Source organism: Dryobates pubescens, chromosome 6 (genome assembly GCF_014839835.1).
Source record: "Dryobates pubescens isolate bDryPub1 chromosome 6, bDryPub1.pri, whole genome shotgun sequence".
Lineage (NCBI taxonomy): Eukaryota > Metazoa > Chordata > Aves > Piciformes > Picidae > Dryobates > Dryobates pubescens.
This window is the reverse complement of record NC_071617.1, coordinates 17,370,032-17,395,878: the sequence shown is the minus strand read 5'-3', so window position 1 is coordinate 17,395,878 and position 25,847 is coordinate 17,370,032. Positions and strand designations below refer to the sequence as shown.

Below are 25,847 nucleotides of genomic sequence, written 5' to 3'. Positions count from 1 at the left end.
TTTACTCTGAAGTGTCACTGGTACTGATGATTCCTGTCTGATGCAGGTTGGGAAACTCAAGGATAGTGCTCGCTCTGTCTCTCGCACCATTCAGTCAAATTTCTTTGATGCAGTGAAGCAGGAAGCCATCGAGTTGCTGCTCATGGGTGACTTCTTCAGAGAAGAATATGCAGACAAAGGCAAGATGCTTATGGACCAGACTGCACTACTGGGTAAAGCCAGTGTAAATCCTTCATGCTTTTTTTGTGATTTTGTTGGGTTTTTTTGCTGCCAGATACAAACAACTGGGAAAAAAATAAATAAATCTGCAAACAGACTACTTCAGTCTAAATCTGTTGTTTGAAACACTGCTGTCAAATGACCATAGCACAACTTTGTGTTTGAATTCCACTGTGCTTATTTCTTACATTTTGTTTTGGACTTCTGCATGTGTTTGTCTGCTCTTTGATGATGATCTCTTCTGACAGTTCAGAGAAGTTGGGCCAGAGGGAAAGATTTTAAAGCTGTATTCCCAGTTCTGTCCTGCCTGAGTTTGTCTTGAGAAAAATCTCTTGAGCTCCAACCTTATATGTCCTTATTTTTGGCTTGCAGATTGCATGTGCTTTTAGCCATTTGGATCTTTAAAGACCCATGTATATTATGTTGGTTGGTGCGTGCTCTGCTTTACTCAAGAGCCATGTCAGTCCACAATGTGTATAGGTTTGCACCCCTCTAATGTAAAGCAACTTGTTTCTCTCTGAAAAATACTTGTGTGCAAAGGTAGGATAATTGCACCCACAAGCAGTGCCAGGTGGTCAGCTTGTTCCAGAGAACTACTAGATCTTAACAGGGCAGACTTCACCCATTCGGCCCTCTACTTGGCACTGGTGAGGCCACACCTTGAATATTGTGTTCAGTTTTGGGCCCCTCACTCTACAAGAAGGACGCTGAATTGCTGTAGAGTGTCCAGAGAAGGGCTACGAAGCTGATGAAAAGGTCTGAAGAACAATTCTTATGAGGAGTGACTGGGATTATTTAGTCTAGAGAAGAGGAGTGTGGAGACCCCATTGCTCTCTACAACTACATGAAAGGAGGCTGCAGTGAGGTGGCTGTTGGTCTCTTCTCCCTAGTATCAAGTGATAGAACAAGAGGAAATGGCTCCAAGTTGTGCCAGAGCAGGTTTAGATTGGGTATTAGGAAAAAATTCTTTACTGATAGAGTCTTCAGGCATAGAATAAGCTTTCCAAGAAGGTACTGAAGTCACTGTTCCTGGAGGTGTTTTAAAAATGTGTAAACACTGAGCTTTGTGACAGGGTTTAATGTCACAGTGGCACTAGGTTGACAGCTGGATTCAATGATCTTAGAGGTCTTTTCCAATTGAAATGACTCTATGATTCTATGATCTGCCCATAGAATTGGGCCTGTTTCCTGATGCAGACCACAGGGAAAATAAAGGTATCTTTCCTATGCCTGATTGACAATGCAAATCAGGAAAAGATTAAGGTTACCTCAGCTGCTACCTTAGCACACTGCTAATTTTCTGTACTTATCAAAAGTGAGTGAATACAGCAGTTTCCTGTGAGGAGTTCTGACTGGGCTGGAGACCTAGTGCTAGTTTTGGACTGATGCGAAACTGTACTTTTCTTCACCTTCCCCTCCACTCCCTGAACTTTTTAGGGCTTCAGTTTCACAGTATCACCAAGGTTGGAAGAGAACTCAAAGATCATCGAGTTCAACCTGTCACCACAGACCTCATGACTAGACCATGGCACCAAGTGCCAAGTCCAATCCCCTCTTGAACACCTCTTGAACGCAGTTTGCATCATAACTTGAGATATGCTTGATCTCTGTAGGCTAAATTGAAAAGATTACGGGAGGAAAAATTACTCATTTGCTTATTGAAGAAATGCAGGAAAATGTGTGCTGAAAGTGAGTGACCCTCTCTTCACAAGCTTTCAAAGGGTACCCTGATTTCTGGAAGAGACATTGCTGATGCCAAGCCCAGTTGTTTTCTAGTTATAGCCACTGGAGTTACTCCCTAGCTTTTGTGTTGTTTGTGCTAGTGTAATGTAATTGTTTTTCAGTGACTTTGCTGCTGCTGTCTGTATGCTTTCTGTCCTTTTACAGTGCATTCTTCTTTTATACCCCTTCTTTCTCTCTCTTCTCTTCCATCAGTAACTCCAAGTATTTTGAAGGCCATGTCAGAGCGTCAGTTTGAATTCACAAACTTCAAGCGTGTTCGTGTTGCCATGGGGACCTGGAATGTGAATGGGGGGAAGCAGTTTCGAAGCAACATCCTTGGTACCAGTGAGCTGACAGACTGGCTGCTGGATTCTCCCAAGCTCTCTGGAGTTTCTGAGTTTCAGGGTAAGACTTCACATTCAGAATGTGTAAGCAGTATTTGCTGGCATCTCCAGAGACAGTGAATTTGCACACAGCCTTTCAAAGGCAGTGGATCTTGGAGGGCATTTTCTGTCAGTTCTTCGGAATGTATTCAGCTCTATGTAGACTTCTGCTGCTTCCCTGCAGCAATGGAGTGGTGTGTGAAGGCTCTCAACAGTCAGAGCAACCCCTGACATGTGACAATTTTGATCCTTCAGCAAGTCAGAATTCAAAGGTCTCTTTCATGTCATCATGGGGTGTGTCTATTCTGCATCCCATATTGCATTTTCTTTTTCCATACATCTGTTCTTTTTTTATTCACTCAGCTACATGCTTAGGTGCCCTCAGAATGTCTCCTTGATCTTTACCTAATGTTAAACATATCTGTGCAATCTGGGCTCTTGTCTGGAAACGTTGCTATCGAAGTGTTGAGGCAAAAAGATTTATTTTGTTGAGGGTAATTTCCTTGGCTGCTGAATTTCTTATTTACAAAACAAGGTCAGGTATTGTATTTGATTTATTAAGAAAAATGAAAAGCAGATGTTCTGTCCTTTTAAAACTGAGTGATTGCCAAACTATGGGAAAACCTGTGCTTTTGTTGTTACAGTGGAATATTCAGCTTCACGCAAGCATCGCAGGGATAGTCCTGTGTCCAGCCTTGAAGCTTAGCAATTCAACCCTCAAATTCAGCCCAGTGCTTGAGTGCATGGATATGTGGTTAGGTGCATATCACTGTGCTCCAAGCAGCTTTGGTGGGTGATTGGTCCAGTCTGTTTCAGAAATAGTTTAGGTGTGTTAACACATGATGATTATGCCCATGATATTAAAATTTGTTGAGAGCCTATCATGTGCTAGCCTTGTCAAGCCTTCCCTGGAGAGACCTAAAATAGCAGGACTAAAGGCACTGAGATGAAAGTGACATACTGGTATATGGACAGTAAGTTGAGTTACATAGGAATCAGTACTCAAAAGCATGTTGGGTGAAATGATAAAGGAGTGAAAGATGGTGGGTAGTGAGAGGACTTTAGTGATGAGTGGGGTGAGGCAGGGACAAAATTGAACATTTTCTCTCTTTAACATTGCTACAACATAATGCTACATTCTGAACTGCTTCCTGCAAGAGAGATGGAGACCAACTGGTGGGAGAAAAGCAGGAAAAAATTTCAGAGGAACTGTAGGGGTTGTTTTGTGAGATTAGATGAAAGGAGCTATGAATATGTATAGCTTGGCAGGGGATGCATAAGATAGAACTACAGGAATGATCTCTTGACAGAAATTAGAAAACAAGTTGTTAGAAAAAACAACATAGTAGTAATTCTTGTATGACTTTTCCCTCTTTCCAACAGATGATAAGAACTGCCCTCCTGACATATTTGCAGTGGGATTTGAAGAGATGGTTGAATTAAACGCAGGGAATATTGTGAATGCCAGGTAAGTAACAAACCCTTCAAAAATACAACCACCAGAGAGCTCCAAAAGAGCACCCTCTACCCCAAGGAACCAGCCAAACAAAAGCCTCCAGAGTTGTTCTTTTTTTACAATCAGATGTATAGCATATTACCTTCCAAGAGCATACTACCTTTCAAGTCTGTTGCTTGTGATCATAGCTGGAAATATGTTTACCATTAACAAATGGCACTAGGATGGTGTTAAAAGGGCTGTTTCTTTGTGAACTTCTGTAGAGTGGAATACACTGTGTTTTCTAAGCCTCTTAAGTCGTCCTGTTGGCAGAGGAGAATTATGATGTTTGATGTTGTGCTTAGCATGGCTGCTTGGCTGGTGGTACATTTGCATGTATCAGTTGACTCTCGAGATAAGAAAAAGCTAGGCTTGCAGAAGTGAAGGTATATGCACCCACCCACAAACCTTCAGCTAAGAACAGCCAACAGCTGTGGGTAGTCAGTCATATAGCAGTCAGAGAAGATCCACAGATCTCCACTGTGAGCACAAGCAATCTTAAAAATCTGAGATTGATGTGGATTGTTGGTTTTATGGTTATGATTACTACAATCAAAATCCAGTTATCTCCAGTCAATGGGGGTATCAAATGTCATGTAAACATGGATCTTCCTAAGCATTGCAGACAAAATCTCTCTTGCATTTAGAAGTAGGACAACTGTGTTTGTGCCCTGTGCCATGGCTCACTGAACCTAATAACTCTGGGATGCCTCATAAGGAGGTATTATCTCTCTCTGCCATCCATCCTACAGCACTTCCATTTCTACAGCCTAATGGGATGTCTGCAAACCTAAGGCACAGTTAATCTGCTCATTTTATTGACTGTATGTGGTTTGTTTTGATTCCATTAAATGATTTTATGTTTGTTCCAGTACAACAAATAGAAAAATGTGGGGAGAACAGCTTCAGAAAGCTATTTCCAGGACTCATCGCTACATTCAACTGACATCAGCACAGCTTGTTGGTGTTTGTCTTTTCATCTTTGTAAGACCATTTCATGTCCCCTTCATCAGGTAAAAACAAAGCCAAACCAAAACAACAAAAAAACCCCTAACCCAACCTGTGTATTTAGTAACATTTGCTGTTGGACTGTGGCCAGAGAGGGTGGGAGGGACTTTTCAGCTTGGTGTGAGAATCATGCAAACCTGAATTCTGGTCTCTGCTGAGTGTGGGAATGAGACATCTTCCAGGCAGTCTGGAGTCCCTCCACCTGGGCGGCACAATGGCCAGGTAGCCCCAGCACCTTCCTCCAGTTCACCTGAGAAGCTGAGCATGCTCAGCTGGATAGTCAGGGTGTGTAGCACCTTGTTTGGGTGCTATCTTTCTGGAAAAGGAACGACCTGATCTAGTAAGTTCAAGAGTATTGGGAGCACCAAGTGAAGCCAAGTGCCTGCCTTTGCTGGAAGATCAGGTTTTACTTTCTAATCCTCTCTACTGTTTCCATGTGAAAACAGGGCTGGTTACAGGCCTGAAAATAATGGGTGAAGAGGTGAAAAGTGGGGTGGAGGAAAGAAAGCTATTTCCCCACCTAATATTTTATAGCACTGAGAGCTACAAGGACCCATTAAGTGCTTGTCTCTCCCAGATGTCACAAGAACTGGATCTGCCTAGTCAGAAGGGTGCAAACCTGTACATCCTCTGCTTCCTAACACTAGTGTCCCTGGACACTGATTGCCCACTGCATTTTGTGATAAAAATATCAAGAGTTACCTCTTTCTTCCCTCCAAGTGGATCAGTGCAGAGCTTGTGGAACTTCAAGTGCTATAGGTTAGGCAGAGTAATGCAGTCCAGGCAACCCTGATGCTCTTGCATTGTCATCTTTCCAGTACTTTTAACTCCCCACAATTGAAAAACAAACAAAGAAACAGTTCAGAGGAGAGTTGTTTGTGTCAGATTTTGACTTTTTGCATGATTTTCAAGAAATTTCTGTAATCCAGCAAGGAAGCATATGGTTTAAAGGAAAATCAGAAGCAGAACAGCACATTGGCTCTGTTGCAGCTGTCAAACTCCTAGGAATTGGATGTAGCCCTTTGAAACTCAAGAAATAAAGGGAAGAGTTTCATTTTAGTGACCAAGGTTCATCCTTTAATGTTAATGTCCTACTATGTGTTATGTGAGCATAATCAAACCTAATCTGCATGCTTGCGTAGTTTTACCATGTCTAGAAAAGGAAAACAAAAATGATCAGAAGTGCAAAAAAGTGCTTCTGTGCTTACAAATTGAAGACATCAGGGCAGAAGTTAGAGAACAGAGAAAAAAATATTAGAGAATAGCTGAAGCTTATACAGCAGTGAAAGGATTGATGAAATTCAAGCAGCTGAATGCACAGTGGGTTATCTCAACATAACCTTTGCCATGAGTGTGAGTCAGATAAATACCAGTCAGCAGTTGGTAGGCAGGCAGTACCTGACAATAACCCAAGTAAGACTTAGTGGTTTTCTGCCTGCCTCTTGCTTACAGAGTCTAGGTCTGCTTGACTTCTATCAGGAAAGTAAAATTTTTTCAGTGGGAAGGACATGCATGGTGCTGGAGTTGGTTACAGCAATGATCTCATAATTTCCTTATCTGATCAGACAAGCATGCTTTATTCTTGAAGCAGAGTGGCTGTCTGGGGCAAGTTATCCTGTGAGCAGGTGGTTTGCTTTGCCAAGTCATCTTTCACAGTAAAGTGTATGCTAATCATGACATTGAAATACTATGTAATTAACAACATGGAGGCCCAGAGCAATTTGTCATCAGTACAGAACTCATTTTAAGAGTTAGGTATAAATAGTTGTATCCAGCAATCATCAGTTTTATTGCTTCTGATTTAGCAAATTATGGGTTATGATCTGTGGTTTTTTTTAATTGAGTGAAAAATCCATCATCAGCTGTGAAGGTTGGTTTCAACACATAGCAACACTAATTAAATTAACTCTGAAAAGCAGATTCCCATATGTTCAAAAGTAAAACAAAATTTAGTAGGAAAATTACTGATTGTTGTGATTATAAAGGTCATGGTAGATGTAACCTTGAAAAGTGTATTTTTCAGGTAGATTCTCAGCATTTCAGGAAAAAAAAATGCCTGTTTCAAACAATACAGCAAGACTATGGTAGTATACTTAATTTGAAACATAAGTTTGAACATCACCAAGAAATACCACAGCCTTTATGTTGCAGTCAAAGTTGAATGAGTATTTGTGCTTATGGTCCTTGACTCTCTTTCCATTGTATGTTGTTTTTTTAATACAGGGACGTAGCAATAGACACCGTGAAGACAGGAATGGGAGGAAAAGCTGGAAATAAAGGGGCAGTGAGCATTCGTTTTCAGTTCTACAGTACCAGTTTCTGCTTTATATGCAGTCACTTAACTGCTGGGCAGACTCAGGTGAAAGAGAGGAATGAAGACTATAAAGAAATCACACAGAAACTCAGCTTCCCAATGGTAAGTCTAGGTGTGCTAAAACCACCTGGAAATAAAAGCTGTGTTTTTACATGATGAAGGGCTGGTCTTAGGCTGTCTTTGATAACAGACCATCAAAGAATTAATCTCAGTGCAACAGGGAATGGGTATAAAAGGAAAAACAACCCAACCAGGTACCACCCAGTATAACACTTGCTTTCCAAAAGTTCCTAAAAGACCATCCATGCCACTCAAGTATGTCAGTGCTTTAACTCCAGTATGACATACCAGTTCTTGGTCACTGATATGGTACTTTTTGTTCCCTTCATCTTGTCCTCATGAATGTCACTGTCAAGGACCTGATGGCAGTTCTCAGACTATGGAAGTAGGCACTTACTGGTCTGTATGAATACTTTTTCCCCTAAATGGTGTCCAATCTATCACCCTAGTGTTTTATTTCACACTTGTCAGGACAGTAGATAACCCATGGAATTTGGCAGTAGTGCTTCTTTGCTTCCTTTAGCGTTGGTTGCTTTATTTCCACAATGCTTTCTTTCTCAGACCTCTCTGGAGAGATCCTAAACTAGGGAGGGAAATACAGTTTATGTATTCTGGTCAGTCAGCAGAAAGTGTCATTTAGGTCACAAAACACAGAATTTTAACTCCCTGTTGTATGCAAGGTTTAGAGGCTTAGCATATGCAGTGTATCCTCAGTTGTTCCATGTAAGAACTAATACTGACAATCTGAACATCCTGCATAGAATATCTGTTCCAAATGGTCAAAAGTTGTGCTTATGGTAGTTTTCTGGTCTCTCATTAACTGTTTAATGCCCTTTCAATGTGCAATAGCTGAATGTATCCTGTGTGTTTAATGCATATAAAGAGTGCCCTCTAGTGCTGTGACAGCCACAGCTCTTCAGTATTTCCTTTATGGATTTAGGCTTCAGAGGTGTAGAGCTTAACTCAAAAAAAAAAACCAACCAACCTAGTGAGAGGATAGGTTGTTAAAATTAGAATTGGAGTGAATTTTCCTTGGTATTTTATTTCAGTGCATTACAAAACTGTGATGTGCACTTAAGGTTGATTTGGAGCTTGTTCTTATTCAGGACCTTTGTTGCTGAATGTGCCTTGGTAACGAGCACATTTTCTGTTATATTTAGTATACATGAATATATGCCTGTGAAATGTATTAGAGAAATTTTCAGCAGGTATTTTCAATATTTATGATAGCCAGACCATGAATATAAAGCTGGGGTCCCAGCTGAGACATGCCTTCAGAAAACAGGAGTCAGAGTCTGACATTGTTGTTTACAAAATACAGCTCAGCAGGATGCTGACAGTGAAGGAACCGTTCCATTTTAGCATGAGATAGATTTAGCAAATACCATGTGTGAAGTGGGTCTGGTGCTTCGTATTTCAGAAGGACTGCTCAGTGCATTTCTGCTGTGATGGAACATGAGCAGTTCTCTGTCTCTCTCAACTAGGGGCGAAGCGTGTTCTCCCACGACTATGTCTTCTGGTGTGGCGATTTTAACTATCGCATCGATCTAACTTACGAGGAAGTCTTTTATTTTCTCAAACGTCAGGATTGGAAGACACTTCTGGAATTTGATCAACTACAGCAACAGAAATCCAGTGGAAAAGTAAGGCCATGTGTCTCGTTTTCTTGAATGCCTGCATGTGGGCTTGGATTAATTCCTTGAGAGAACAAAAAGGTGGCATTTTCAGACCTTTGTTTGTAGTACCTGAATGTGGTAGTTTGTTTAAAAATCAGAATGGTGTTCATTCGTGAGGAATTTGGTACATCACAATGGTACCTACCTCAGCTGTAGCTTAATCAAAGAGATGGTATTTCTTTTCACAGATTTTTAAAGACTTCCATGAAGGGACTATTAATTTTGGACCAACGTATAAATATGATGTTGGCTCAGAGGCTTATGATACAAGTGATAAGTGCAGAACCCCAGCTTGGACTGACAGAGTCCTTTGGTGGAGGAAAAAACTGCCATTCGAAAAAACAGGTGTGTGGGATCTTTCCTCCTCTTTTATCTGACAGTTGGTTTAGATTCCATCCAGAAAGCACATTTAATCTAGTGAATGGTGAGTTCTGGACTGAGAGCTGGCTTTAGATGTGCCCTGGAGGCTTGGTCAAATTGCAGTAGCTTTACCCAAGCAGATATTCTTTTGGCTTCACTGAGCTAATATGCAGAGATAGAGAGACCTATTCTAAGTGTATGAACAAAGGCTTTGGCTATAGGTTGAAAAGATGCTGGGACCTTGCTGAGGAACTGAAAACAATCCGGCTGTAGCAATCTAGGAGTTATTCTGTTGCTTTTCAACTGACTCATTAGTCCACATAAAATTGCTGTGTTAAAATGGTTAGATTGTTAGAACTGTTGTCCTCGGTAGATGTATAACCTCTTTCCTGTAATTTCTTCTGCCTTGGTTTCTGGAATTGGGGGAGATTTCATTAACTAGTGCTTAGAAAGTACTTTGTGATCACCAGTGGCCAGCACAACAGAAGGGCTGTTTTCACTTGTTATTAGAAAGTTACAATAACAAAATAAAAAAACATTTATTTGCATATTCAAGAACAAAATTTCAGTTTCACTCTTTCAGTCTGCAGGTACATGTATCTCCCAATGTTCATAAACTCTGAGCAAATTCATATTAAAAGTGTAATTGCTGGAGAAGGAATTTTGTTTGTGCCTGCAAATGTGATTTTTCACATGCCTGGAAACTACTGCATGGAATCTAAACCATACCATGAGCACACTAAGTATAAAAATAATAAGCAGAACTAGGACAGCCAGAGAGTACAGGTCAATGGGATTCAGAGTTTTTCACTCTTATTTAAGGAATGAAAAATAAAGTATAATGAGAAACTACATTGATAGAGATGTAATCTGGGACAGAAAAATTTGGAGACATAATAAGGAAGTTAAAACAGGCTTCTTGCATTTTCATTTCAGAAGAAAACCCTTCAACATTTCCAATGCACATGCCATATTTTGCATGGAAAGGCTTTGCCCCTGGAAGGACTTTAGTTGCTAGAGTATACCAAAATGTAGGACCTACCTAGCTGGTCTCCAAGAGCTGAGGCAGGTTCCTTTCTTTAGAGCTTGTGGCCTTCCCAGCCTTACAAACATTGTCTAACCAGCATGCTGCCAGAGTTTTTCTCCTTTCCTGCTGGTGGCAAGACTATTCTGCCTCTTGCCTCTAAATTCTTTGTCTTGCTGTAGGCTAGAGGTCTATTTGCCTTCTGAGAAGAAGGTGTAGCCCCATTGCGAGTGACTAGGTGAAACATATTGTGTATTAACTCATTGTCAGCTTCACAGAGAGACAGCTAACCATTATCCCAAACAGTGACCTGAAAACGTTCCTGTTACGGACAGTAGTGTAATACCTCACTCTACCATAATGTCTGGAACACTTTCTGTCACCTTAAGGGGTTTGAAAGAAGTATTTGGAGATTGGATTTGCAGGTGTTTGCTTTCCCCTGTGTATTGTATCTCCAATACTTGTGCAGTGTATTTTTCAAGTACAGTCTCTGTTTCTGTGCTCAGTGATGGGGTTGGAGGGAAAAATAGTAATAGGACTCTGTCAGCCCAGATTGTACAGGTAATTAATTGGGTAACATTCAGGTTAACCAATTTGCAGGTGTCTTATTCTAGTGATCAGCTGTCTCTGTTGCACTCCTTGTCCTTTCTGTATTTTGTCCCCAAGTCTTTAACTTGTAAATATTTTGGATACAAGCTCTTCTTTGAATGGCATATAGAAGAACAACAAAAAGCAAGCAAACAAACAAAAAAAACACCTCTGTGATGAAGTACATCCTAATAAAATAGCTTTTAAGTGTTAGTAAAACTAGCTTTGAGTGAATTTTAAGTCATGTTTTGTGCTTCATAGCTGGAGAGATCAATCTTCTAGACAGTGATCTAAATGCTGAAACTAAAGTCAGGCACACCTGGACCCCTGGAGCCTTGATGTACTATGGAAGAGCAGAGCTGCAAGCATCTGACCACAGGTAAAATCCTGAAGAAATAATCAGGGAAAGTGCTGCTAGGTTAGAATGTATCCTACTGAATTACACCTTCAGAGTGAGGGACTGAGTCTGACTGTAACAAGAATTACACCTTTATTCTGTGTTCAGTATTTGTTTGGTGAGATTTTTTTCCTCTCATGGTGAGTTTTACAGCAGAGTGGCAAGCATCTATGGTTCTCTATTGATTTCTGCTACACTGTGAACTCAGCTGCAGGTACAAGAAACTGAGGACTTTCTATTGCTTGGTTTTGGAAAGCTACTCTGATGGATTCTCACTCAGCTTGCTGTGGGAGTGGAGGTTGGGACTCTGTGACCTGAAGAGGTGTAAGCCATGTACATAGTGCCAGATATGACCTCTTCAGAGTAGGGAAGTGTGGTTTTCTGGGCTTCCCTTAGAATTGAAGATGGAAGAAGGAGGAAAAATGAGCAGTGCCTCTGGCTGGTCCATACCGCTAACTTCTCTTTAGGGATATGTGTGGCCATTCTTCATTAAACTTGTAACCACTTCTCTGAAACAACTTCAGTCATAAATACACCTTGAAAGCTCTCTTGCATTCCAAATAAACTTGCATGCCCTACAATATTGTTCCTGGTAGCAATGCTCAGTGAGCCACAGCAGCTGGCTCTGTGCTTCTTATGGTGCTCTTGCATATGAGGACTGTTCTGTATTCCTCCAGCAATGGCAGAACGTGCCTCTTGCAATCAATTTCTCTGTATCAAGGCTTTGATGTTTCTGTGTTCCACAATGCAGAGTGGAACTACTGCACTCATATGAAACCCTGAGGATGCAATCTGTGAAATGTGGCTGTTATACATTTGTTCTCCATTTCAGCAAATTTGACTGCAAAAACTGCTTTTTAATTACAGTCAGCAGGTTTGCTTTCCCAGGGTTTGTGCTGGGGAAAGGGTTTAGCTATATGGTATGACATATGGAAATGCATGATGACTCAATGTGCTTATAGAAATAGTTAACACTTCCTATGTGTTTTTCTTTCCCTTTACTGTTCCTTTCTGGCTCTGCTCTTGCTGCTTCATATGTTCTGGTAATGTAGTAGGACAGGCTCTGTAATATGCAAGTAGGAGGCAGCAATTTTGACACAGGAGAGTAGACACCCCTGTTTGTGTATATGTGCAGGTGGAAATGTGAGAGTGTGGACTGCATCCACTGAGATGAGACAAGCTTCACTTTCAGAAAGCTTTCTCAGTTTTATTTAGATCTAACACACAGAGAGGCCATTTGTAAGAAATGGCTGAAGAGGCAAGCTTGCAGTGTTGACTGCTTAGAATATAATGGATTGACATATGTTTGTTACATAACCACATGATACACTTAGAGTACCTTGCCCTTATGTGGCCTTGTCTAACAGAAAATAATGTTTTGCCTTCCCAGTATATAGATGTTTTGGGAGACATCTGTACCTGTTTGATAATAACTGAAGTATTTTTAGATTGCAGGTGTGCTAGAAGTGCTACACACTGAATGCCTGAGTTGCATTGTCAGCCACAGTGCTTTTTTGAAGTGAAACCTTAAGTAATTTGTTCTGCTTCTCTTTCTGTGTAGAACATACACAATGATCACTTCCTTCTAAGGTATAGCAGGTTTAGTTACTTGCCATGAGATTTAACATCATGGTATTAAAAAAGGTCACAAGTGTATGGAGTTTAAACAACACTTTTTGTCCTTCATACAGCCAAGTCCTTACCTGTCACAGGATCAGAGTGTTGGAGGTTGGAAGGGACCTTCAGAGATCATTGAGTCCAACCCCCTGCCAAAAGCAGGATCACGTAGGGTAGTCTGCAGAGGAATGCATCCAGGCGGGTTTTGAAAGTCTCCAGAGAAGGAGACTCCACAACCTTTCTGGGCAGCCTGTCCAGTGCTCCGTCACCCTCACTGTAAAGAAGTTTCTCCTCAACCTGAGGAGAAAGTTCGTGTCCTACTGCTTGACACTGATCTTAGTTTTATATAAGTATTTTCTGTGGGGTGATGTTCATCTTCATTTGAAATAAGCATTTCTCCTTTGTTTCATGTAGGCCAGTATTAGCTATTGTAGAAGTGGAAGTTCAGGAAGTTAATCAAGCTGCCCGTGAGACTGTTTTCCAGGAAGTGTCGTCTTTCCAGGGACCACTGGATGCCACAGTAGTAGTAAATTTGCTATCACCAGTGCCTGAAGAGAAAAATGAATTTCCTGAGGACCTGCGTACAGAGCTTATGCAAATGTTTGAGGATTATGGCACTATTGTTCTGGTCAGGTAAGTCTGGGATCTGAATTGTCATCTGTTCAAAAAACAGACAGCATTAACTTTGCATTAGAAAGTAGCATGCTGAATTCCTTTACCACATGTTGAATTCTTTATTAGAAATAAAATACAAGTGTTTTGAGTATCTTTTACATCTTGTCAAACTGTTAAAGAAATAGTCTAACAGCTCTCTTGGCTGAGGGGAGCATTTTATTCAGTATGGCAGGGGCTTTGATGTGAATCATCACCTTTAGATTCAGGCCTCATTTCCATGCATTGCCTCTATTTCACTACCTCTGAGGAGGTCTGCTGTCTTAGAGTGCTCCTTCACACACACACTAACAGTTCCCGGGTGGTTCTCCTTTCTTTTGTGAGTTGTTTTGCTTACATTTTAATAGTATGGCTTCTTGCAGTTTGAGAGGGAGACTGTTCTGTCTTCTGGCAGAATCATTTTACTTTCATTCTGGTTGATTCTCTACAGAGCTCCAGCATAGCTATGAGGCTTCTGTTTTGAGAAATACAGGCAGAAGACCTGTCAGTTGACCTGGGAAATCAGAGCAGAAACGTGTTTATGTTGTATTTGACCTCTCTTAAGGGAGAAAAGCGATGACCCGTTGTATATTTTTCCAAAGTACCAAATATAAGTTGAGGATTCAAAAGCAGCTCTGCAGGAACAGCAGCACCACTTTGCTTGTGAAGAAAAGGAGCAAGAACGTGCTTTGGTGATTTTGTTTAGTTTTGAATTGCTTTAGAGCTTCATGGTGAGCTAGTCTTTGGGAACATCATGTCCTCTCTGAGGCAAGGGATATGCAGAGCCATTTACGTTAGTAACAAAGGCGTATGGATATCAGACTAGGTATCCTGTCAACAGCTGCTGAGAGGTTTGTTCTGCTGCTTTAGGGGTGATGCAGTAAAGGGCAGAGTTCTGGGGTCACACAAGGGAGGATGAAGGAGAGGAAGAGCCCAACTGGGATTGGTAGATCACTTGCTTCTCTCCAGAAAATAAAGTTGTGAGGAAAATAGGACTGAACTGAACTACATAGCTGCACAAAACTGTCATGCTTGCCTTCAAGGCTTTTCATTCAATAGTGAAGTAAAATGCAGTGTTTTCTCTCCTCTGCTTTTTTTTTTTTTCACTAGGATCAGTGGAGGTCAAATGCTGGTGACATTTGCAGACAGCAAGTCAGCTCTTCGTGTTATGGATATAGATGGTGTCAAAGTAAGACTCTCTCAAACCTATAATAGTAATTTTGTATCAAATTTCTCAAAAGTGATGGCTTAGAATGAGATAGTTGAGTTTCTAGCTAAGTCAGGTAGCTTTATTTTAAAGAAACTTAGTGCTCACAAAATCCTTAGCTTTCACAGCTGCAGAAGATTTTTATGCTATTTTTCAATTTTGGGAGGGCAGGAGGTAACTTTCATTGGAGCTTCTAAGCAGTGCTTAGTATCTATTACCACTGCAGAATACATAAACTTGGTCATTGTTCTGGCACTTCAAGCAGCTCTTCTGAGATTGTGTAACTTTACACTGTTGCCAAAGCATCCTCACAATTGCTGTTTGGAGACTTTTTTGCTCTCTCTTAAGTGTATTAAATAAACTCCTTCTACTAAGCTGAAACAACATGATTCATTAGCTTCCATGACAAGCTCAGCATTAGCAGTAGTGTTTGTCTTCCTATCCCTTGCTCTTCCCTCCCACACACATACTCTACAATTCATCACCCTCCTCATCTGTGCTGGCAAAACTGTGGGGCTGCACTGTAAACTTAGCATTGAAGTGATAGATTTAACCCTCATTCTTCTCTCTTATTTGTACTATCTATTAATTTGTATCATTTCATCAACGTGATTTGTAGACAGACCCTAACACAACTGTATGTGCATAATGTGTAAAGGTGCTGGGCACCTGATTCAGGAACTTTCCAAAGTAATTTCACTGCCAAAGCTGCTGCCTTGGATTACATCTTACCCTAAATGTCATGGAGTGACACATGTAAGCAGCCATGGTCTTAATCTGTGTAATGATATACCTTCCATATACACCAACCAGCATATATGGGGTTTTCTCAGCAGAGAGTCTCCTTAGAGATGGCATCAGGTAGTAAATCCTTGTGTGCTTTAAAGCTCAAAAATGGAACTCTTTCACACCTTTATTACTACTACAGTATTGTTTTGATGGTATTTTATGTTACACTTATGTCTCAAGTATTTCCCAAATGCTTCTGAGCTGTGAAACTGATTTTCTCTCGAGAGTACTGTTGCAGTCTGAGAACATGGTGATCAGAGTAGGAAGACTGCTTCCTTTTAATTTACCTTCTGAAATGAAGGTTTACTACTATCAGTTTCTGAAGCAGTTACATAGTATTCTGGCAGCACTTGCTTATTCTGTTCAGATGTTCTCATTTTGTAAAATAGCTTGGCAAAGGGGAAACAATTCTTCCTTTGCATTAGGTCAGAGACAGAACAGTGAAGATCCGGCCCAAGACCAAGGACTGGCTAAAGGGTCTTCAGGAGGAAATTGCTCGAAAACGGGACAGTATTGTCCCCATGTCCCCCACGGCAAACTCCTGTCTTCTGGAAGAAAATTTTGACTTCTCAAGTTTGGACTATGACTCAGAAGGTGAGCAGCAGGTTTCTGAGCTAAGTTGTGAGAAACTGCTTTGCTGACTTTGGTTAAACAGAGAAGATACAGTATGAGTGTTAATGATATCTTACTTTGTAATGCAGCCACCTCTCTGAAAGAGAATTGTAACTGAAGTCATGACTCAGCCTTGTGCCTGGGCAAGGAACTGTGGCTCAGATCATCCTGTTGGTTTAATGTTAGAATGTTAGCAAATCCAGTGTGTGGTACAGTTGTCTGTATAGAAACTGCACATGGGTTACATAAGGAGCTTGCCCAACAGATACTAAATTAATTGACTGGTAGTAGAGAGAGAGAGAGGATGCATTTGTTCACTATGTCTTTGTTATCTGATACTTTAATTCAGGTGATGTAGTCGAGGATGAAGACGATTATTTAGATGATGCTTTGTGTCAACACCTAGTAGCAGATACAGCAGAAGATATGCCTGAGGGCTGTGAACATTTCACATCCATAGATCCTTCAAACAGATCTGAACAAAACCCACAGCTGTATAAAGGTAAATTATCTACATTCTTTAAACTGAAGCCTATGGGTTTGTTGTTTGTTCTCCTTTGGTTTCTGTTTTCCCATTATTTGTATTTTCATTGTAGGTCCTCTAAAGGTAAGGTTCATTTGTTTGGGAGATGTTCATGCTCAGTCCCCCTTGAGTTAGTGACTGTAACACGACCTAGGCCCTAAGGCAATACAAATAATAAAGCTTAGATCCTCCTTCTCTCTAGCCTAGAGCAAAGCAGGAATGCTGAGAAATGCTGTTTTCCTTCAATAGTCAGGAGAAATCAAGTCCCTTTATCCATTTGGTGTTGTTTGGCAACAAAGCATAAACCAAAAAATTGTCCATTGTTTTCTTATTGATGAGGGCCAGGGGAAATCAAACCATGTTGAGCTTGGCCTTGCCCTTTGAGCAGTAACTGTGCCAGTGCAGTCAGGTGTAAGATGGACAGCCCAGGACATTGTGTTCAAATGTCTTACTTCAAAGAAGCTTAAATTTCCTCCTTTCTTCCTATTTTAATTGTTTATCTCTGAAGAAGTTGAGGTTCACATGACAGGTCTGTTCATTCTTACAGTGCTTTATAAAGGGGATACCTTTTTCTCCTGGTCACCCGGCTTGTTTGTACACTATTGTGAAATGACTTGGTAAAGACAAGATAAAGTTGTGAAGAGGATTCAGCAGCAAGAACTAACCAGGGCAGTGGTGGTCCTGTGTTGGGATATGATCAGGATGTGCTGTGTTGACAGGCTGGGTCACATTTTAAACACTTCACCTTGACAGAAGTAATTTAGTAGCTGTCTTTCCACACTCTCTCAGAAGTGCTTTGTCTTCTGACATAAAAGAAAGACTTTAATACCTTCAAAGGTTGAGTCAGAAGTAAGAGTTCAAAAAGATTAAATAAAATTCCTGAGCTTACACAGACAGATTTTCCAAACAGTCAAAGTGATAACACAGCTTTCTTGCCCACCTTGAGTCATAGGCTGGGTGCAGTGTGGCCAGACCCAGAAGCCTAGCACTGAGCCAAGGAGTAATCTGTCGTTACTAAATACTGTGAAGCCAATCACTTTGTATTATAGGATGCCTTGCTCTCCAGACACCTCTGGCCTCCTGTGTGATGATTCATTAAGGTGGAGAGAATTGCACCGATTCTTTTCACCAACATTAAATTTTTTTCAAAAAGAAACCCTCCAAAGTAAATGGAGATTATAAAGTATAGTTTGAAGGAGGTCAAGGTGGTGTCATGATCTCACACAACTCGAAGTATTATATATTCAATCCATCTTGAAAGTCTCTGCAATTTCAGATGCCTCCCTAAGCTTTCAATTCTGCCTGAGTAACTCCTAATGAAAGGTAAGATGATTGTATAGCTGGTGTTACACACAGATGGAGGTGACAGGCATAGCAGTGTCTGTGTATGTTTCTGAGGTCAGAGAAGGGCATAGCCTCATCAAACTCATGTCCCTGGGAGCCATTGCCTAACACCAGCAGCCTTTTAGGGGAAGAGATGGAGCGGTGGTGGTAGGTTTTTGTGTTGTGTCCATCATTATTGCCAGAATTGCAGGCCAGGCATGTAGGCAGCTGCATGACTCCTTGGATCCTACTGATGAGCCCCTTTCTGCAGCTTAAAAGTATTGAAAATGCAGGGAAAGGGAAAGTGGCTTAGGCAGATCACAGGCTGTGTCTCTGGGGCTGCCATCCACTGCTGAGTGGGAGCAGGAAGATGTGAGGCAGCTGAGTATTCCCCACAGAGCACAGCTTTCTGAAAAACAGGAACTTGTGCAAAAATGCCTGAAGAATGAGAGACTGCTGCTACGCAATTTCTTCACCATCCTCTGCAGACCACAAAACGAAACCCAGTGGATTTTGGAGCCCTAAAAACCAGAGCTGCATGGCTTGGCAGCCATGTTGAGGTGGGAGGACTGAAGAGAAAGCCCTGACTTCAGCAGACTGGGAGACTAAAGCAATTCCTACTTACTGTCAGAGAGGCTTGGATGGGATAAAAGACTGTAATAGCTGAGTCAAGCAAGGTGCAGCCAAGGGCTGGTAGATTGAGGCAGGTGTACCTGTTAGGAGATTTTGCTGGAAAGCAGAGATGTGATGAGTGAGCCATTCAGAGAGACTTTTCTCTGGTATAAAACCAGTTCTTCTTTGCAAGCTGTCTGACCCTCAGAGGGAATTCCTGGGTTCAGGAAAGAAGAACAAGGGATTGACAACTAGCCTCCTCATCACTGCCATGACACAGTTTGAATAAGAGCAAGTTGATGCCAAGTCTGGCTGTGAAAAGCTCAGCATCTAACAAAGTGCCTGGTAACACTGAAATCCAAGGCAGGCAGTCTTTGTGCTGGCACAAACAGTGCACAAATGCTGGAAAAACAGAGAGAAGTGTTTGACAAAAGGATTCGTGTTTTCTGGAGTGGGAGTGGGGAGACATTCATGGAGAGCAGTGTACTGTGAAAGGAGCCATGTCATGTTGCTGAGATACCTGGCTGAGGCTTGCCATTCATAATCTCTTCACTCCTGACCTCACCCTGTGGGGATCTCATACAGCTCCTCTCTGCAATCTCCCCAGATGATACCTGCCAGGCCGATTTGAAGCAGGAGCTGGAGGCAAGCGGGGACTGCCAGCACCGGACTCCAAGCAGGTCTCTATCCATTCCTACCAGGCCCCGGCCACTTCAGCCGCCACAGAGACCTCCCCCTCCTGGTGAGTTCAACTGTCTTCAGAGTCCTGCTGGCCCCAGCTGAGCAGTTTTGCCTGACTTTTCTGGGTGACCAAGTAAATACCTTGCTCTGAAATGTCAGGGTGTTGAGGGACTCGGACTTGCTTCCCAGTCTGTTTCAGCCTGACTATGGCTGCAGTTAGCAGCAGGGGAAGGTTGTCTTTAGGATGACAGATACTCCGCAGAGCAATGCCTTCAGTGAGGCTGGAATGGCCCACATGCTTCCCACTAACTCATCACTCAGGGTGGCGAGTTGACCAGCCACTTTGTGGCAATAAAAATACATATCAGTGTTTACGCCTGCTAACTTCCAAAGTCACCAAGTGCTTTCTTACAGGTTGGTTGGTTTGTTTTTCTTGTATAACTATAGTCTTTCTTTTAAAAAGAATTGGCAAAATACTTGTTCTGAACAACATATTGCCCTTTAGAATAGAATAGAATAGAATAAACCAGGTTGGAAGAGACCTTCAAGATCATCATATCCAACACCACCTAAACGACTAACCCATGGCACCAAGCACCCCATCAAGTCTCCTCCTGAAAACCACCAATGATGGCGACTCCACCACCTCCCCAGGCAGACCTTTCCTACTTTGCAAGCAATTCTTCCTTGCTTTTGTGTTTATGAAAGAAGTACAACGTGGCTTATGATTTTCAGGGAGGTGCAAAGGGGAAGCAATGCTTTTTACCAGAGCTCTGAGGTATCATCAGTGTTATGCTTGCTTCTGTCTTTGTGGCTGCTTCTGGATGAATGCTGATTGCTAGATGAGCATAATCACCTTTTCCTTCTAGATGATGCAAGCTATACATCACATTTTTCTTGCAGCCCAAAAGTCTCTATGTGTATTCACTAGTTTTAAAGTAAAGGTTCTGTCAGAATTGCAGCTGAAAGATGAGTGCTTCAGGATAGTTCTCATTCATTTCTGAGTCAGTTGCACAGAAGTGACAACACTGGTATCTCTATTTCTCTGCCTGGAATATTAATGCTCAGCCAAGATTATGAAATTAATTAAGTGAAAGCAAGACTAACTAGGAAGTTGCTTCCTGATGCAGTTCAGGATTTCAGCATTTTATTCTGTGTTGAGAGTAATTTTTTAATCTTAGATTAGACCAGCTAAGACCATCACTCCTCTTAAAACTGTCTTGTTCTTGGCATTCAGGCAGAGGGACTCAAGGTTCCTTTTGTCCTACAGATCTTGCCTACTATGTCTGCCTTTGGAGAGGCAAGGAAAGGGACAGTGTCTCTTCTATTTTTCTTTTATTTTTCAAAGCACGTTGGTTTTTCTGCATTGCAGATAAAGTAAGTGTAAAAAGATGGTTTTATTACTTTTTCAGCTGGAACATCAGGCAAAAAGTCTCCCTCAGATGGTTCCCTCTCTCCAGGAAGCCACTCCAACTGCTCCATCCTGGCAATGGCAAAGCTGCTACCTGGAGCCCCTCAGCAGCCAGTGAGTTCTGCCACTCAACAGGGCCACTTAGCATTGTCCTGTTCTCCCCCACCAACATAGACCCTTGTAGACACAGAGCATCATGTATATGATGCACCCTTCATACAAGGAAGGAAGTCTATCACATGCCTGAGCTGGAAAAGCTAAGATGAACTTCTTGTGCTGTAATACTATCCTGTAGGACTGCTAGACCCTGCAAGTGTTACTGAATTGCTGGGGATGGCTAAGGGCTAAGCTGTGGCAGTAAGCCATCAGCCATCTGTCAGCTGGTGACAAAGATGTAGCATCAGCCAGAAGATTCCCCACCTTTTCTGTGGTATTTATAGACTGCTGAATAGCCACTGGCAGAACCAGAACTTTACAGGTGTGTGAGCTTAGCTGTAAGATTACAGGTGTACAAGAGAAAAAGAGTTTTCCCAGGATGACTTATTGTCCTGTTTCTTTTAAAGCCTAAAGTCCGGACTGGAATAAGTAAACCTTACAATGTCAAGCAGATCAAAACCACCACGGCTGAGGAAGCAGAAGAAGCTATTAGATGTCTCATGGAAGCTAAAGGAGGTGAGCACAGCTCTCTAACTGACTTCTAAAAATCTTTAAAGAAAGAAAACTGTAGGTGTATCCACCTGTCCCATCATGACCCCAATGCACATATTTCTCTGCAGAAGCTTACCCTGAACATGTGCATTCCTGCAAGACTGAACTTTGTGTTCTGTCAGTTTTGATAATACTAAACTTTTCATTCATGATGACTCAAGTTGTATATTTTGTTTTAGAATCTGTTACTAGGAGCATCTTGGGCTATTTATGTCCAGATTTAGTCTGAAAAATTAAAAGATGGTATTTTCCTAAACTTATGCAACTCTGAGCTAACACAGGCACCATCAAGGATATTTGCTGCTCTGTTTAGCACATGGTCACTATTCCAAGCAGGACTAGAGAGCAAATATGGCTATGGGAGAAATGACCTGGATTCTTTTCACATCTGGACAGCAGCTGCAGTTATAACCTAGATAGAAGCTTGCACCACTTTGGATTGAATTGCTAAGGCTAAAAGGCTACTCTGTACAGGCTGTCTGTGTAATCCCTGGAGCAGGCAGCAAGGGCACGTTAGGCGGGAAACAACCTCAGGTATTGAAACTTAGGCAGTGTGAATATACCCTGTAGGGCTGCAAGTTTTCTGCTGGTGCTGTACGAATGAAAAAGAATGCAGTATGACTCTGAGACAGCTACCTCAGTTTGCCATGCCCTCAGGTTTAGAAGAACATCCCTTCTCATTTGTAAACAGACTAAATGCAGTTTGGAATAATCCAGTTTTATTAGAAATATCATAAAGGTATCTTGATGTTTGTTCCTTGGAGTGCTGTACTGTGGTTTTTAAGTCAGATATAGTCTCCATTAATTTTGAATTTCAAATGAAGCATCCCACTCAGTGTCAGTAAGGAAACTATTCTGGTCAGCAGCACTTTTCATCCCTTGTGCTGTACAGACAGCTGGCATTTACAGTTCTTCCCAAAGTACATGGCATGCTTGGCATCATTACCTTGATTATCTAGATAAGGAAACCAGGACAAAATGAGACTCAGGACTTGAGCCCCCACAAGTGTTTTATCCTCTTGGCCAAATGGCGGCAGAGCACTGCTGGTCTGGCTGTTTCAGATGGGAGCTTTCTCTATCTGCCTCTTACAAATGTGATGGGATTGCAAAAGGTCTGTGGCTGTTCCTGCCTAGCTGGGGCATGTTCCCTGTAGGCCTGCACATTTTGGGAAACACCACTGTGAAAGAAATTGTCTTGAAGCTGCTTTCTGATCCAGCCAAGACACTAACTTGTTTTTGCTTTTCAGGACTACAGGAAGATGCAGTAAAGCCTGCTCCAGCTAGGAACCAAATGGTCACCAAACCTGACCCTCTTCCCACCATCACAAAGTCAGCATCACTTCAAGGGTCACAGGCAGGAGCAGTGCTTGTGCCCCATCGCCCACCACCCAAAGTTCCAGCCCTGAAGAAGCCTGTACCTGTGCAAAGGACTGGAGTCAAGGCAGAAAATGTAAGATAGCTGCAGCAAAATGCATCCGGCCTCCATTATACAGTGTGAATGATGGCAAGAGGCATGGACTGTTAAACAAAACAGTTCAACTGTTAGACAAAGTCCTGTCATTTAAAGTTCTTATCCAGCAGCCATGAAAATGATTTGGGGAATTGTATCACCATGGCATAAAAACATACTCGGAGATCAGAAAGGAAAGAGAGCCTTCAGTTTCTTACTCAGCCATATTCAGCTTTTCTAGTTGTCAGTTCATTCTCTCAGATTTTGTAACTTCTGGCTTGTCTAAAACTTGTCAGCATTTAAGACTCATCCCTTCTTTATTAGTACTTACTTTTGACCACATGTTGAGTGGTCTGCTTTGTGTTGATTTGAGGCAGCTTGTCAGTATGCTGTTCTGTAACCTCTTCAGAAACAGTAACTTTTCTCACATACCTTATAGTGAGATTCAGCCTTTCACTTTAGATTCTGGATCCTACTCAAGAGTTCAGCTTCTTAAAAATACAAACCTGTAGATGTTGGGGGTTTTAATCTGTCAGATGTCTACAATAGATGTAACTAGCTACTCACCTCTAGAGCTGCTAAAATGAGTATTTAATGGTGAAAGCAATTGAAGTACAGAAGAGAGACAAATAAAACTTTTCTACTCTTCCTTTGACAGACCCTCTGCTAGGATGTTCTGTTCTAAGTTGTTAGGACTCTTGCCTTGCGTTCCTTTGTAAAGGCAGTCTCCACTTCTCTACCATGGACTTTGTGCAAGGAACACTCTGTTTATGTTGTAGTCATTCCCAGGGCACTCCTGAAAGGTGCTGTGAGGGGCTGCTATTTTGGTATCAGTTATATGAAATCTCCTGCAGGAATATCTCTCTTTGACTTCTATTCCTCCGAGTGAATTCAGATGGGAATTGTGTACTTCAAAACCTGTTCCCAGTCCATCTCTATCGTGAAAAAAGCACACAGTCAAACGTAGGCAGCTTAGCAGCAACATATAGACAAAGTGGCAGGGGATGTATCCATCATGAAACATTGACTGTTTTGACTGCATTAAGAGGGTCACACTGAGAGTAAGAAATCTGCAGCAGCCCCTGCCCTCTTGGTCTGAGCTGGGCCCCTGCTACTTTATAGACGGTGAATGTATGCTAGGTTGTACTTGAATTTACTTACAGCTTCAGTTCCTACCATCAGTGAAATGTGACAGAGTCATTAATGAATTTCTTGGGTTAACTTAAGCTAATTATCCTTCAGCCTCAGAACATACCCAAAGGCATGGGCTAATGGCCCCATTAATTTAGCCCTCTCTGTGCATGGTTGCTTAAATCATACTAGCTGGCAGAGAGATGTTGCAAATAACTAACTCTTAGCTGTGATAATTTGTCCCAGAGCAAAATCCTGACATGATGTTCAGAAACAAATGTATTTCTTATTCAGGAAGCAAACAGGCTGTGGGATCCTTGTCTGAGGATAGCACTCTGTAAATGAACATCATGTGTGAGAACAGAACGAAGCAGGTACAGTCTACGAGTGTGCTGTCAAGCCTTCTCCAAGGTTTTTTCTTCCAGTGCTGTCACCTTTCTTCTGTAAAGCCATCAGTAAGACTTGCACTAGTAGTGACTCAGAATTTAAGGACCCTTTTTGTTCCTAAATTTCTTGTTCCTTCCCACCCTTAGGCTATGAACACAGAAGAGCAATTTGACCAACAGTCTCCTTTTGGCTTGCCAGAGCCTGGTGTAGAAGCTGGAGCTATTCTTAGTCCAACCAAGATTACTCCAGTCCCTAAACCCAGAACACCACAACCTGGGAAGCCTCAAGAGAGCAGAGGGAGCAGTGAAAGGCAGCCTCCCTCAGCAAGCACAGCTGAGGCAATTGCACTGCCTCCCCTGAATGCCTCCTTTGCCCCAAAGGTGCCACCACGAAGAAAGAAGTCAGCTCCTGCAGCTCTTCATCTGCAAGTTCTCCAGAGCAGTGACAACCCACTTTTTAGTGGGTTAATGTTCAATTCCAACAACAACAATCCTAGGTTTTGCCCCCAGACTCAGGATGCTCACATCCCCATGCAGTCTGCTTTCTCTGCTCCTACATCCTCTGCCAGCCCAGAAAACAACACAGCTAAGCAGTGGGCACCAAATGCTGCAGAACTGATGGCTAACCTTCATGGCCTTCCGGTACCAGAGGGCCAGTGTCCACAACTCTCCAGCACCAGCTCCCTTCCAGAGAAAACCAATCTTTTGGACCTGGACATGAATTCTTCCTACCCTCTTTCCATACAGGCAGCATCAGCTGCTTCTCCAGCACATGCTCCAGAGAATTTACAACACCCCAGCTTGAAAGATTTCAGTCACTGGGTTACATTTAGTGATGACGAAGACAGCAGTGCACTGTCAGAAGGGCTCGACAAACTGCTTGTCATGGAGCAAAACAAAACCACCTTGAAGACAAAGACTGACTTAGAATTGTAACATTTTGTCCCCTCAGTGTTCCTATAAAAAGAATTATGATGCAAAATAAGTCTTTTGCACAAACATTTTTATTTAAACAAATAGATTGTGTGTCCATGCTACATTTCATGTTTAAAGACACTGCCCCTGGAGGGAAGTGCACAGAGCATGTCCAACCTAACATTATCTACTGCTTGTCTGACAAGTCCTCTATTCTAAGTTATTTCTTTTCATTAATCCATCTTAAGATGTTTTATTTCATTTCAGGTAAAAATCATATGTAAGAACATGTAATGATGTATGGGGGGGGGGAAAGGTGTTAAAAACATTTTCCTGTGAAATTTATACATTAATTAAATTCTGTCACTTGGAATAAAGCACCCTTACCTTGAAGAGTTAGACTGCTGCAGTTATTCTGGCACAAGCATCCAAAAGGGGGATATAAACCAGTATAATTACAGCAGTAACACTGGTCTTGTTCTGCTATTCAGCTTTTCTTGTGGAAACAAGGCTTAGACAGCATCTTCTTGTAGGTTTTAGGTAGCTGCCATGTTAGCAGGCCCTAGTACTTACCCTGTTAAATTC

The 25,847-nt window shown here is 41.8% G+C and overlaps 1 protein-coding gene across 1 annotated transcript in view; it reads left to right on the top strand.

Annotated features, from left to right (window-relative positions):
• SYNJ2 (synaptojanin 2) overlaps positions 1-25,640 on the top strand; it is a 68,672-nt gene extending 43,032 nt beyond the window's left edge. The window contains exons 11-27 of the mRNA XM_009907186.2: positions 47-212; positions 2,155-2,346; positions 3,708-3,792; positions 4,692-4,832; positions 7,051-7,243; positions 8,686-8,844; positions 9,066-9,222; positions 11,111-11,228; positions 13,278-13,496; positions 14,625-14,703; positions 15,936-16,104; positions 16,472-16,624; positions 19,188-19,322; positions 20,674-20,786; positions 21,236-21,344; positions 22,628-22,830; positions 24,495-25,640. Coding sequence (XP_009905488.2) covers positions 47-212; positions 2,155-2,346; positions 3,708-3,792; positions 4,692-4,832; positions 7,051-7,243; positions 8,686-8,844; positions 9,066-9,222; positions 11,111-11,228; positions 13,278-13,496; positions 14,625-14,703; positions 15,936-16,104; positions 16,472-16,624; positions 19,188-19,322; positions 20,674-20,786; positions 21,236-21,344; positions 22,628-22,830; positions 24,495-25,283 — 3,180 coding nt within the window. The 3' untranslated portion in view covers positions 25,284-25,640. The remainder of the gene's footprint in view (positions 1-46; positions 213-2,154; positions 2,347-3,707; positions 3,793-4,691; positions 4,833-7,050; positions 7,244-8,685; positions 8,845-9,065; positions 9,223-11,110; positions 11,229-13,277; positions 13,497-14,624; positions 14,704-15,935; positions 16,105-16,471; positions 16,625-19,187; positions 19,323-20,673; positions 20,787-21,235; positions 21,345-22,627; positions 22,831-24,494) is intronic.
• Positions 25,641-25,847: the final 207 nt, after the last annotated feature.